We start from the raw sequence: 15,714 nt of genomic DNA, 5'->3' as shown, positions 1-15,714 counted from the left end.
CCTCGAAAATACTATTTCATCATTATTTCTCTTTCTAAAAAACCCCCTCACAATATCCTTGTCCCTTCTGACAGCTCTATAATCCCATCACTCCATAATAAACACACTAGGTATCACCGTAAACATATGATCTATAACAAATGCCGACCAGTTGATCCGACTTCGCAAAGAATTGATTTGTCCTTGTGTTGAGTGCCGTTCTCACGTCTGGGGAGGTTCTAACTCTATATGCTTACTTGACGAATTCGGTTCTAAAGGATTCCGTCTCGTCAGTTCTCCCCAGTCTGATCTCAAAACTTGACCTACATTCCTTTACTCGTCGTGTTGGATCTCTTTCCCTCTTCTATAGATATTGCTTTTGTTTCTACTCCCGCGAACTGGTTGGTTATAAGCCCCCGCTGTTCCCCAGGCCCTATCATATTCATCACACTACTGCAGTGTGGCCTTCGGCGAACCAAGTGAAAGCTATTTTCATTATTTACTTTTTCCCTTACACCGCTAAGCTTTAGAATTCCTTACCACCTCACATCATTTTCTTTTTTACAAACATGATCTGACCTTTGGACTTCCTTACCACCTCACGTTTTTGATAACAACTATGACCTGACTTTTTAGACAAGGCAGGTTTGGCCATTTCTGCAATACTCAAGGCTGCTTTCATTCTACTCTCTCTCTCTCTCTCTCTCTCTCTCTCTCTCTCTATATATATATATATATATATATATATATATATATATATATATATATATATATATATTTTTTTTTTTTTTATACTTTGTCGCTGTCTCCCGCGTTTGCGAGGTAGCGCAAGGAAACAGACGAAAGAAATGGCCCAACCCCCCCCCCCCATACACATGTACATACACACGTCCACACACGCAAATATACATACCTACACAGCTTTCCATGGTTTACCCCAGACGCTTCACATGCCCCGACTCAATCCACTGACAGCACGTCAACCCCTGTATACCACATCGCTCCAATTCACTCTATTCCTTGCCCTCCTTTCACCCTCCTGCATGTTCAGGCCCCGATCACACAAAATCTTTTTCACTCCATCTTTCCACCTCCAATTTGGTCTCCCTCCCCTGGGGATAGGGGAGAAAGAATACTTCCCACGTATTCCCTGCGTGTCGTAGAGGGCGACTAAAAGGGGAGGGAACGGAGGGCTGGAAATCCCCCCTCCTCTCTCTTCTTTAATTTTCCAAAAGAAGGAACAGAGAAGGGAGCCAAGAAGGATATTCCCTCTAAGGCTCAATCCTTTGTCCTTAGTGCTACCTCACTAACGCGGGAAATGGCGAATATGAAAAAAAATCTATATCTATATCTATCTATCTATCTATCTATCTATCTATCTATCTATCTATCTATCTATCTATCTATATATATATATATATATATATATATATATATATATATATATATATATATATATACATATATCTTATCTATCTATCTATCTATCTACCTTTTTACCACCTTTTCATATATATCATCTAAGGTCTGGCCTCGACTAGGACTTTTGTCCATGACTAAAGCCAACCACAGACATACCTACCACCATCACCACCACTACAACCACCACCACCACCACACCACCACTGCTATCACCACCAGTACCACATATCATCACCACCATTATCACCACCACACACCACCAACACCATCACCAACACCACACGCCATCACCATCACTACCACACATTATCACGATCCCTACCACGATTCCATCACCATCACTACCGCACACCATTAACACCCCTGCCACACACTATCACCACCAGTACCACATATCATCATCACCACCATCATCATCATCGCCACCACACACCATCACCATCACACACCATCACCATCATATCCACAACACCAAGCCGGACTGGATGATGTCTATGATAATGGCGGAAATAATTTACAATTATCAAAATTAGGAAAATCAAACATACACAAGAAATCAAAGTTAATGGGAAACAATAAAAGTCGTCAGGTATGAATACATATACGAGAGGGATATGAAGGAAAACAACAAAAAAACAAAGTTAATGCGAACATGAAAAACCATTTCTATGGATGTTAAATTTTACCTAATGGAATTCTTCAAATGTGTAATACAAAGAATGAACACAAAAGATAACAACGCATCACTAAATAACTGAAAAATGGCAATGAACTATGAGGTAGATTCAAAGACATCTTAACATACCAGAAGAATGGTCAGACATTACAGCAGACGAAACTCAACGAAGACAATGCTAAAACTATGCACTTCGGAGTTGTTGATAATACTAAACACGACCAATAAATATTCGGTTGTCCATTATCTGAAGTAAAAGATGAGACTGATCTTGGAGTTGTTACCAGAGGCAAGATGAAACAGTACACTGCACACAGGACACAGAAACAAACAGAAAACGAGCCAGAATGTCTGGTGGGGGGTCACAGCTGTGAACATCGACCACAAAACACGAGTAAACGATTTTGATTCCTTTCACTGCTCTAGGATGACGAGACTCTTTGAACACAGTCTAATTCTGGTCTCTAGAGTACAAAAAGGATGGGGGACAACTGGAAAAGATAAAAAAAATGGGGACAGGAATGGATTCCGGCTTTGAGAAATCTACCACGCAAAGTAAGAACTAGCAAATCTCTTGCGGAATTTTGACTTCGCGATAATGGCATATTACAAAAGTGTGAATGAATTTCATAACGTTAATCATGAGGATCTTTTTGATATACTAAAAAATACACTTTATTAGGACAAAGGGAATATATAACTTAAAGCTAAAAGACGTAATATAAACGAGGGAAAAAGTTTCTTTGCAAACAGGTGCGTTTCTAGTAAGATTTTGAAAGGAGGAATCTTTTTTTTCCTCTCTCTCCTTTCGTTCTATTCACTGAAATTCCATGCAGGCTTACTTTAGTCGTTGTTGCCGGAGGAGGAAATGGAGGGGGTGCATTCTTATCGTCCTCTCCTTACTTCATCCATTAAGACTAGAAACAAGAATGGACTGAAGTTACACACAGATAAGCCAGACAGGGGCCAGTGGACCTTGTCTTACATTTTCCATGGACTCCTGATGAACACCATCACCAACACTACCACACACCGTCACCAGCACTACCACATATCACCATCACCACCACCACCACCACCACCACACACCATCACCACCTCTACCACAACCAATAATATAACACATCACCAACACTACCACGCACCATAACTTCTACCCCACTCCATCACTATCACAGTCACACATCACCACATCACCGTTACATACCATCACCATCACTATCACACACTATCACCATCACGGTCACCCACCATCACCATCACATATCATCAAAATACCACAGTCACGACACACCATCAACGTCACTAACACGCCATTACCACCACGGCCACACACCGTCATCACCATAGCAACACACCGTCATCACTATCGCCACATATCGTCACTATCAAAGCCACACACACACACACACCCTCACCACCACAGCTACACACACCGTCACAACCATAGCCACACATCATCACAAGCATAGCCACACACCCTCACCACCACAGCTACACACACCGTCACAACCATAGCCACACACCGTCACAAGCACAGCCACACACCGTCACAAGCACAGCCACACACCGTCACCAGTATAGCCACACACCTTCGTCACTACAGCCAACACACCATCACTACCATAACTATGTGAGGCTGTCCTCATTCCATTAACGAAATAAAAAAAGAGATCATGAAAGTAATTTTATATCGCCCTTCTTGAATGCTTGTCAGGGAATCAAGAAAATAACCACTTTTGAACGGCACTCAAAACGTAGTCTTTAAATAAAATCATTGACACAATGAGAAGTAGTTGCGTAAACACTGTTAAGTCTCTGACTCTAATGTAATTATCACATCTGTAAGCAATGACAGTTTATCTTGCCAGATGGTCTATATGGATAATCACTGGATTTAATTCTTGTCATTATTAGATAATGGTCCAAAACCCAAAATCTGTAATACTGATAAATACGATAAATTAGAAAGACACTGAAGCCATTCGAGACCCCACGTCAACGAAACTTCGAACCCCAAAGCGACCCAACGTCAACGAAACTTCGAACCCCAAAGCGACCCAACGTCAACGAAACTTCGAACCCCAAAGCGACCCAACGTCAACGAAGCTTCAAACCCCAAAGAGACCCAACGTCAACAAAGCTTCGAACCTCAAAGCTTTCTCGCAAAGTAGACCACATTCTAAGCATGACCATCTCCTCTCCTTCTCTTAACATGGTACGCGGAACAACCAGATGATGTCTTAAGGATCGACTCCCTCACGTTCTCTCACACCAATCCGGATTCAGCTTCGAGACCTCGACAACGAATTCATTTGACACTATTTTCCCGAGGCACAAGATGGTGGTGCTTGTTCGAGCTTTACGAAAATGATGCAGACTATGTCTCAGCGACTCTCTCGGGGGTATATAAAGTCACACCAAAGAAGAAAGATAATAAGACGGTGTTCAACTTACTGTGAAGGACGGGTTTACGGTTATATCATCTAGACGTATATATACAATATTTTCTTTATAGATATACGCAAAGTTACGAACGCTCACGAACGATTCATCTAGATTCGTAGGACTGGCTTGCGACAGAAGGTCACTGACCTCATTCCCGGCGGGTCACGTAAGTAAGTGATAAGGTTATGACGACACTGTCTACTTCAAAAGGTCAAATGGACGTAAAATTCTCCCGAACAACTCGGTGGATTGACAAGACGACCTCTTATGTAATGTGGAAGAGTGGGAATTGATGTTCACACAAGGAAATGTCTTCAGTCATCCTAATCATCATATTTACAAAATGATTTCTAGTTATCTTTATTATAAATAAAGACCACAAACTTAATATAAAAATATATATGTATAACACCCGTTACATTCAAAGAGCATGCAATAATGAGATAAAAATTGGCAGGTATGTACATAATATATACATATACATATATATATATATATATATATATATATATATATATATATATATATATATATATATATATATAGGGCAAGGACACACTGAGCCAAGTTGCCGCCCTTGCGGTACAGCGGCGGTGGCAGATGGGACTGTCGGAGAGCTGGTGCTGGTGTGGGGGGGGTTCCTTCAGCGTAGGAGCAGTAAACTGGCACTACAACTCTATACTCCTCAATGGCTCCCTTTTTTTTTTTTTTTCCTTTTCTTCCTCCTCCTCCTCCTCATCATCATCATCAGCAGAGCAGCAGCCACAATCCTCCAGCACCTCTTCTGCCTCTCAATCGTCCCCCACCTTTTCTGTGCCCTACGCCGTCTGCGGAAACATTGGGAAAAGGTTAACGTAACGGGATTTTAAGAAAACGCAAGAGGTGCCTGTACCTGCTGGTGATGTCGCTCGTGGTTTGCGACGAGTAACGTCTTGGCCCTGAAGTACCAGAAGATGACCTGCGCCCCGCCCAAGAACATAGCCGAGGTCAGGATGACCGCCCGCCAGTTCTGCTGCAAGATGAAGACCGTGATGAGGGCGCTGTCAAGCACGAGGAGGATTGGAGACAACAGGGCCGCGAGCACAGTCGGCCTCAGCACCCGCCGCCAGAAGGAGACGTTCCGCAAGTCGTCGTCCATCGCTGACGAAGGAGGTGAGGAGCGTCACGGGCTGAAAGTCGGCAGACCTTCCCCTAAGACCAACCTGAAGTACCTACAGACCTGTACTCTATACAATTTATTGGATATCGATACACAGGTAGGGTACAGATCATTCCAGATGTGGCGGAAGACGTATACAAGGGAGGTACGGTGCCTTCTCTACGCTGCATGGAGCTCGACTGCCGTACGGGTCGTGTGCAGCATGACGCGTTATCGCAACGCCCCTCCCAGGAGGAGGGAGGGGGGGGGGGGAGGAGATGATATTGGCCACGCATGCGCAGAACAGTTGTGGCTGAGCATATATCTATCTACCGACGTCACATGGCACTACGTATGAACCCCCAACCCCCCTCACCCAGCCTCCACCACCTCTCTCCCACCCAACCCCCCCTTGCTGGAGCACCACCCTCGATACAGCTACTGATAAGAGTGAGAGGTAATGTACACGACACACTTGCTTTATCACCATGACCAGTCAGTAGGGACAGACCTGATTCAGGTACCGTAGTATAGCAAAGACTGACGTGGTCCACGGTGACCACCTGTGAGTCACTCGTATCTTCTTTTTTTTCTGTTTTCTTTAACGTTGGAGGCTCCAGTCACGGATAAAGGCCGGGCCTTGATTGAAATACAGTGGGATTAATGAAAGGGTAAACAGAAGAGACAAAGAAAAGTACTTACGAATTTTGGAGGAAGTGAAAAAAAACTGTATCTTTGAATATGCCAGCTCATAGTTATTGGGAATGGCATAAGAGGGATAGAGAGTTCCAAAGCTTCGAGGTGTAGGGAAAGAAACAGTTGTCAAAACGGCCCTCAGTTTCCAACGGCCACACAGTAATCACGTGATGTAGCTGCCTGCCGAGTATCGCGTGTTCTAGCTAATGATAAGGGCTCACAAAAGGCAGCGATCGACAGCCAAAACCAAGATGTTACCTACTGAAGAAGGATAGTGAACCATCATTGTGGCGTAAGGTACGCGGGTCAGGTGTTTAAGTTAGCTTGTCAAGTTGAGATGCAGAGCCAGAACCACCCTAGATGTGAGACCAAGTACTCCATACAAGGACGGAGCAACTGTTCGGAAGAAGAGGAATTTCGACATCTTAAAAGAGGACCTCTCAGTTTCCGGGAGGCAAGCTTAGCTCTTTGTGGGTTCTGAGGTTTCCAAGATAGTGTGGATCCTACAGTAATACCAAGTGCGTTCAATGAGTCAAGAGGTGGAACTACAGATCTTTCGAGGGAACGAGGAAAGCTGCAATTACCTATATAGGATCACCTACTTGTATCGTACTGGGAGTGAGTTTTATACTCGTGTTGGGGGACCCATCTCTTGAACATTCTCCAAGCATCATGCAACATTTGAGAATTCATGATTGCTGTCCGCGTTAACCATGTATAGCCTATAGCGTAAACTGTAAGGTTATGAGTCCATATCATGAGGGACTTTTTACCTCAGAAAGAAAGACGAAAATCTCAGGAGATCGTGTATTGTCTGAAGAGGGCACTTGACAACAGCTTAAAGACCAGATAAGACTATACTGATAACCATACAATAACACGGGAGTCGTTTTACGTCACATGTATTAACTTTGCGATCACAACCGTGTTGCTGATACGAAGAAAATAGTTCTTTTTTTCTTCTTTTTATCTTAAGAGCTTGTGAGAGCATTGTAACTGACAAGGCTTACTCCTGTATGGGCGACGGTTATCTTAATGATTTATCAGATTAAAGTGAGGAGGTACAAACAACAGGCCGCCCATGGTTGAGCGCATAGGTTCGAATCCTGGTTGAGGCAGTCGGTCCACAGTCAAACCAGCTGTTTATCCACACTTATTAGAAGTTCGGTGATAAAATTGGTGTCCAGCTCAGGTTAGGTTTTATATATATATATATATATATCATTCTTTTCTTTCATACTATTCGCCATTTCCCTTCCCCCACTCCCTTCCCTTTTAGTCGCCTTCTACAACACGCAGGGAATACGTGGAAAGTATTCTTTCTTCCCTATCCCCAGGGATAGGGGATATATATATATATATATATATATATATATATATATATATATATATATATATATATATATATATATATATATATATATATATATATATATATATAACAATTTACTCACATCCTGGGCTAAGACAGACCCATGTGTCTTAGATACTTTCATTTCACATTTCAACCTTCGAAGTTTCCTCCATTACTCTCTCCTCTGTTTTATCTCCTCCGTTAAGTTATAGTACAGACCTAACACAGTAAAGATATATCAGGTTGAATGCCACGCCACAGCTGCTTCGCTTGACTTTACGCCGTCGTTACGTGAGGGAGTTGGTGATCCATGATAGTTTAAGGAGGAATGATATATCATCAGATATTGTCTTACGATCGGAGTCATGATCCAAAGAGATACGACAAGACTGTTTTTTTTTTTGTTTTCGCAATGAACGTGTCTCTTAATGGCATTTGAATGGCGGGGGGCATCGTAACCCTTGGAAATGCCAGAGGAGAATAGTTTTGGCTTCCTCGAGATATATACATTTCCCTTTGACAGTATGTGTGTGTGATGGGGTAAACTGTGGCATGAAGAACGACATTGTAATTACTTATTCTTAACCTCTTTGGATCACCAAATCCCATTAACGCTGTGTGTGTGTGTGTGTGTGTGTGTGTGTGTGTGTGTGTGTGTGTATACATACATATATATATATATATATATATATATATATATATATATATATATATATATATATATATATATATATATATATATATTATACTTTTTCGCTGTCTCCCGCGTTAGCGAGGTAGCGCACGGAAACAGACGAAAGAATGGCCCAAGCCACCCACATAGGCATGTATAGACATACGCGCCCACACACGCACATATACATATATGTATATACATATACATGTATGAATTAGATAACATCTTAATGGAATCAGTTGAAAATGTTGCCACATTAAGAAAGTTATAGCTGACCTAACATTCCTTGCCAGGGAGAGAGAGAGACAGACGGTTCACTCTATACCGTTCTGGTCATGAGCCTTTCCATATGTTCCTCTGGTCAACTGTTCCTTGTTTCCTCAGCTGTGGTGTAGTCAGCTGGTCGTGAAGATATCCTCTTGTTCATATGGATTTCGTATACTTGAAAATGACTTGAAATACAATCGTAAGCTTGGAGGTCGAGTATATCAGTGCTTCACGACGTGTGTATGTGATTTACTACAATATATATATATTATATATATCTATATATATATATATATATATATATATATATATATATATATATATATATATATATATGTATATATATATATGTGTGTATATATATATATGTGTGTGTATATATATATATATATATACACACACACACACACACTTTCAGGGGCGTGTGGAGGGCCAAGTATTATTCTCTGCTAGTAAGCCATTACCCAAGTATCTTGAAACACAACACTTAAACTCAATTACTTGCTTATGCATGCTCATATATATATATTCTCTCTGATACACAACCGCACCACACGTAAGCAAATATGTGTCATTAACCAACGCATATATACGATTCGGGCACCAGTGGGGAGTCTACGAGCAGAGGATCGGGGCAGGAGGGAGGTCGTCCTTGGAACTGCAGATGGACAGAAAAAGCTCTTAATGCTCTATGTACAGCGGACCCGTGGCCATAATTGGCATGGCTGGAGTGGGATGGCATCGGATTCCATGGAACTGTGACCTCTTTCTGATTGAGTCAAGCGTCCGTTGCTGATTCTGGTACTCGTAAGGGTGGGGGGGGATTAAAGTCATACACAGAAGGGACAATGTGTGTGTGTGTGTGTGTGTGTGTGTGTGTGTGTGTGTGTGTGTGTGTGTGTGTGTGTGTGTGTGCGTGGGAGGGGATATGACAGACGATGACCCCAGGGCTTTTCCGCGATAATGTATATCTTCCTGGGCACAAAGAGATAATCTCCTTATCTCTGTATATAGAGATTATCTCTGTATCCCAGAAGATGTGCATTATCACAAGAGCGCTTGGATATTCGTGCTTGTTATATATATATATATATATATATATATATATATATATATATATATATATATATATATATATATATATATATATATATTTTTTTTTTTTTTTTTTTATACTATTCGCTATTTCCCGCGATAGCGAGGTAGCGTTAAGAACAGAGGACTGGGCCTTTGAGGGAATATCCTCACCTGGACCTCTTCTCTGTTCCTTCTTTTGGAAAAAAAAAAAAAAAGCATAAGAACTATCACCCAGTGGCGAGAGGGTTCTTGACAGCGGTTTTTCAGTGGATGTTAAGTTCCTCTCCCAGGCATAGTTGCTATCTTTTCTTGTTTCTGACACACACACACACACACACACACACACACACCTTCCATCTTACAGAAAAATACACACACACTTGACAACACTTACAGTAACTCACACGACTCGTTATTCTTAACTTTAGATTTCCCTGCGGTGAGCTCCACGCGCTAACCCTGCCCCCAACTGAACTAAAAGATCTCGTTTCTTAGGTCCTGGCAGGCGGGTGGAGCAACCTACCCTAACTTGAAGTTCTCCCTCGTCACTGGCGATGCCAGGCGAGGAGGCTGAATGGATACGGACGAAGCTATCATGGGTGGCACAGGAGAGGGAAGTTGGCACGGGCCGAAAGCAGCGACACACCAGACACGCACACACACACACAGCAAGCAGGTTCGCTCCCAGTCCAACACACACAGCAAGCAGGTTCGCTCCCAGTCCAACACACACAGCAAGCAGGCTCGCTCCCAGTCCAACACACACAGCAAGTCAGGCTCGCTCCCAGTCCAACACACACAGCAAGTAGGTTCGCTCCCAGTCCAACACACACAGCAAGCAGGTTCACTCCCAGTCCAACACACACAGCAAGCAGGTTCGCTCCCAGTCCAACACACACAGAAAGCAGGTTCGCTCCCAGTCCAACACACACAGCAAGCAGGCTCACTCCCAGTCCAACACACACAGCAAGCAGGCTCGCTCCCAGTCTAACACACACAGCAAGCAGGTTCGCTCCCAGTCCAACACACACAGCAAGCAGGCTCGCTCCCAGTCCAACACACACAGCAAGCAGGCTCGCTCCCAGTCCAACACACACAGCAAGCAGGCTCGCTCCCAGTCCAGCACACACAGCAAGCAGGTTCACTCCCAGTCCAGGGAGAGGAGATTTCACTACATGGAAGGCTATAAACTTCGAAGGTAAGAAGATAAATGCTTATAGTGATTAGATGGATGATCCTAGGACTGTAAATAGAGAGAGGTAGGGGAAGAGGAGGGAAGATGTTGTCATCCACCAGACTTCGTCAACTCCACCGTCAGGTGTTTATAAAGACTGGTAGCTGACCACAGTGGAAACACGCCAGCTCTTGTACACTCCCTTACCAGACCTAGGATTAATCTACTCTTACACCTCCACACATGATGCCTGGAATTCCGTTCTTCTATTAAAGACGAGGAGAAAGGAAAAAAAAAAAAAAAGAGTAATATCCAAAAATGCTTCACAAAAAAAAAAAAAAAAATTAGAAATGTGCAATTTGGGGCAAATCCTACCCCATCATCATCACTGGAACGACCTAAATCCGCTTAGGAGAACTCGCTCCACATCAATTTTTTTTTTCTCTCTTTTTTTTTTTCGGAGGACGGAGTCATAATGACTAGCCACACACGATGACTATTTTCTTTTTCCCAACTAGTACTTAGTACAGAGAGGCTCTCCCATTTGTTAATGAGTTTCGTGGGACCTGATGATGAGGTTACGAGTGTCCCATCCAGTCCCCCTTGTGGTACGAAGGAGTAAGGGAATCAGTTCCAGAGAGAGAGGAGAGGATGTAGAGACGAGGGAGGCAGTTGATCAGGATAGGTTATCACAGAATGGCTGTAATAAGGCGAAGGTTCGATCTGAGAAAGAATAGGAGAAGGAAGAAGAAGAGGAGGAAGAAGAGGAGGAAGAGGAAGAAGAGGAGGAGGAGGAGGCGGGGGGCTGGAGAAGGAGAAAGAGGAAGAAAAGAAGGAGTAGGAGGAGGAGAAAGAGGAAGAAAAGGAGTAGGAGGAGGAGAAAGAGGAAGAAAAGGAGGAGTAGGAGGAGGAGAAAGAGGAAGAAAAGGAGGAGTAGGAGGAGGAGAAAGAGGAAGAAAAGGAGGAGTAGGAGGAGGAGAAAGAGGAAGAAAAGGAGGGGCAGGAGAAGGAGAAAGAGGAAGAAAAGAAGGAGTAGGAGGAGGAGAAAGAGGAAGAAAATGAGGAGTAGGAGGAGGAGAAAGAGGAGGATGATTGTGGAGGATATCAGCTTTTTTCATCTTGTCACCAAGAAGGTCAGGGATATATGGCTTGATTCCTACACAGGCTGTGTGAGGGGCCACTGATGATGCAGGGGATCAGTTTACCATGAGAGGAAGTTCTGTCCAACAATATCTGGATCACGTATAGACGAAGCTGCCTCTGTTACTTACTTTGGAGAGTAATGCAGAAGTGGAGGATTTCCAGTGACCCCCGTCTCTGCCACCCCTCTTAGTGGCCTTCGACGACACGCAGGAGGTATGTGGGTAGTAATCTTTCTTCCATATATATATATATATATATATATATATATATATATATATATATATATATATATATATATATATATATATATATATATATATATACTGAGCCTTAGATTCGAAAGACTAAAATGGGAGTGAGATGTTACAATGTATAAAAATAATCAATATCTTATATCACACTACAGGCATTGCTATGGTACTGGAACTGTGATACAGTTTCCCCAATCACATTTTCAGTTCTGTACGTGTAACTGAAGTATGTAGTTCCATTCCGCTCCGTTCCTATGCTTGTTTCAGGTACGGATCACCTGCCGGAACATCTCAAGGCAGTCACCCTGCTGTGGTCGGGGCTGGGCATCGCCCCTACCGTGCAAGATAAAGGAGTCGAATGTGGTTCAGGATGCCATTACGAATTCTCGGCTTGAGAACGTCATCTTTAGGGAGGCGAGACGTCTGGCAGCAGAGGAAGCTGTAGCAACAGTAGCAATAGCAGCAGTAGTAGTAGCAGTAGTAGTAGTAGCAGCAGTAGTAGTAGCAGCAGTAGTAGTAGCAGCAGTAGCAGTAGCAGCAGTAGTAGTAGCAGCAGTAGCAGTAGCAGCAGTAGCAGCAGCAGTAGTAGCAATAACAGGAACAGAAGATGAGGGGAATCTCTCCATGCTACAGGAGGGAGGAGGGCTCTCTCCTATTGGACCTCACTGTCCTTCATAAGCAACTCAGTCCAGTAGCCACGCCTCTCTCTCTTACCCTACGTGAGCAACTTTAACTTGAGCAACTTTAACTTGATCACTCAGCAGCGAAATATATTCATGGGGCAAACCAAAGTTATAAACAACGCATACGATAGATCAAACCAAAGTTATAAACAACACATACGATAGATCAAACCAAAGTTATAAACAACACATACGATAGATCAAACCAAAGTTATAAACAACACATACGATAGATCCGAAGTTGGTCTGATCTTTAGTCTACGTCACCAGTACAGAGTGGTAAGTCGGGCACAGCTGCTGCAGACATATGTCATCAGCAGCTGACAACATCACACACTCGAGGTAGAAAGTGCAGCAGACAGCAGCAGCTTCAATTATAAGCTGAGTCGACCACATCAGATCCAAGTTCCCTTTACACCAAATACAATCTGTCGACCATATCAGATCCAAGTTCCATTTACACCAAATACAATCTGTCGACCATATCAGATCATAGCCCCAATTAGAACAAATACAAACTCAGTCGACCATATCATATCATTGCCCCATTTTGAACGAATACAAATTCTATCGACCATATCATATCATTGCCCAAATTAGAACAAAGACAAACTCTTTCGAACATATCATTGCCCCATTTAGAACAAATACGAAATCTATCGACTATATCAGATCATAGCCCCATTTTGAACAAATACAAACTGTGTCGACCATATCAGACCATGTCCCTATTTTGACCGATTACAAAGCTGCGCCGATCATACCAGACCAAATCACACCATTTATAAACTGTGTCGACTGCGTCAGGTCACAGCAACACTTACACCACTTAAACAGCTGTGTCGACTTCATCAGGCCAGAACACCACTTACCTGCCGTGTGCACTTGAACAGGCTAAAGCACTTCTTCCTTTAAAGACGCATACCAACTGGACACTTTTCTTTTACGGGGTTATGCCACCACTTGCTAGCCATATACTAGGCCAGAGAGAGCACTTATAGTGTATCGAATTACTTAACTAAGTCATACATCGTACGAAAGTACAGCAAACAGCTGTATATACTATACGTATGTAAATTCATGGGGTCCTTCCTTATGCCACTTACCAGCTGTGGTCAAGACATGCATTAGGTTACAGCATACCCCACAGTACACATGAGGTCAATACTACTCAGTAACACTGCAAACCACAGCTGTCCCTCAAAACACTCCCTGCATACAGAATATGTCAGACCCGACACCCGTTCCCATCCATTTATCGACCCTTTAAAGTGAATAGACCTAAAGGAGACACTTACCATCCCTGTCCATTGTATCGATTCACAAGTTCACCTAAAAGCCCTGTACAATACATCCATCTACATGACCCATCTGCGTACAAGACCACTTTAAAGGTTTATACAATGTACCCACCTACAAGATGTATCTACTTACAAGACCCACCTTAAAGCCTTATACAATGTATCCACCTACAAGATGTATCTACCTACAAGACCTACCTTACAGGTATGTGCAATGTATCCACCTACAAGACCCATCTATCTACAAGACCACTTTAAAGCCCTATACACTGTATCCACCTGCAGGGCGTATCTACCAACAAGATCAATTCAAAAACCCTACAACAGCCTATCCCTCCTTAAGATCACTCTAGAAAAAAACCCAAAAACCTGTATACTGCATCCATCAAACAAAACCGTCAACAAACTCAGCGTAAAAAGTGACTGAACTTAAAGTAAACACATTCCGTTCCACTACGCACGGCACAGGGAACGGAACAGTAGGAGGAGCGGGAGAAAGATGAGGACAGGGTAGAGAAGCGTGCGTCGCCTGAGCTCAGTGGAGCCAGGCCCGTGGCTGAGAACAGAGAGTCTCGTCCAATCTGCCGGACGCCAATGGTCGTCCGCTGAGCAAAAACCTCATTTTCACAACGGGGGAGTTGCGCTCGAACACGCCACCTGACGGAGGGAGTCCATTGTTCTGGTAACAGTGTGATAATTACCGAGCGTTCCCTGAGCACCTAAGCTTACTCAGGCTAGATGGAAGAGGAGTATCTTGAGCGTGACTCACGTCTCACAACGGATACTGATGGAATTCAAATATACTATGCGTGCAGACGACGGAAGCGGTCAAAACAGTTGAGCATCAATGCTTTAAAGAGAAAAAAATGAGCCTCAATGCTAAAATAGTTGAGCATCAATGCTTTAAAGAGAAAAAAATATGCATCAATGCTAAAACAGTAGAGCATTAATGCTTTAAAAAGAATAAAAAAGAATCTGATTATCTTAATTCTACATGAGATTTTTTTTAGGCCTACAATTATTGATGGAACAGGAGGAATTCTGTTTGAATACCATGATGGCAATCTTGTTGCTGCTTCTTTCACTGTGTCAAGCTATAGACGAAGAGTTTTGAAACGTTTCTTCTTTCACTGTGTCTAGCTACAGACAGACAGTTTTGAAACGTTCCTTCTTTCACTGTGCCATGCTACAGACAGACAGTTTTGAAACGTTTCTTCTTTCACTGTGCTAGGCTATAGACGAACAGTTTTGAAACGTTTCTTCCTTCACTGTGCCATGCTACAGACAGACAGTTTTGAAACGTTTCTTCTTTCACTGCGCCAAGCTATAGACGGACAATATTGAAACGTTTCTTCTTTCACTATCTCAAGCTACAGACAAGGAGTTCTGAAATGTACCTTCTTGACCAGAGAGAGAGCGAGAGCCGGGG

General features: G+C 43.0%; 1 protein-coding gene and 1 long non-coding RNA gene across 2 annotated transcripts in view; one reads left to right on the top strand and one right to left on the bottom strand.

The window, feature by feature from the left end:
- The window catches only part of LOC139745842 (uncharacterized), a 27,361-nt gene extending 21,471 nt beyond the window's left edge, over positions 1 to 5,890 (bottom strand). Inside the window, exon 1 of the mRNA XM_071656444.1 lies at positions 5,418 to 5,890. Coding sequence (XP_071512545.1) covers positions 5,418 to 5,663 — 246 coding nt within the window. The 5' untranslated portion in view covers positions 5,664 to 5,890. The remainder of the gene's footprint in view (positions 1 to 5,417) is intronic.
- Positions 5,891 to 6,180: 290 nt separating this feature from the next.
- Positions 6,181 to 15,433, top strand: LOC139745843 (uncharacterized). Its single transcript, XR_011711988.1, has 3 exons — positions 6,181 to 6,228; positions 12,072 to 12,263; positions 12,569 to 15,433. It is a non-coding gene; the product is annotated as an uncharacterized lncRNA (long non-coding RNA).
- Positions 15,434 to 15,714: the final 281 nt, after the last annotated feature.

The sequence above is a fragment of the Panulirus ornatus genome, chromosome 63 (assembly GCF_036320965.1).
Source record: "Panulirus ornatus isolate Po-2019 chromosome 63, ASM3632096v1, whole genome shotgun sequence".
Taxonomy (NCBI): domain Eukaryota; kingdom Metazoa; phylum Arthropoda; class Malacostraca; order Decapoda; family Palinuridae; genus Panulirus; species Panulirus ornatus.
The sequence above is the reverse complement of the archived record's forward strand: the minus strand, read 5'-3'. Positions and strand labels throughout refer to the sequence as shown.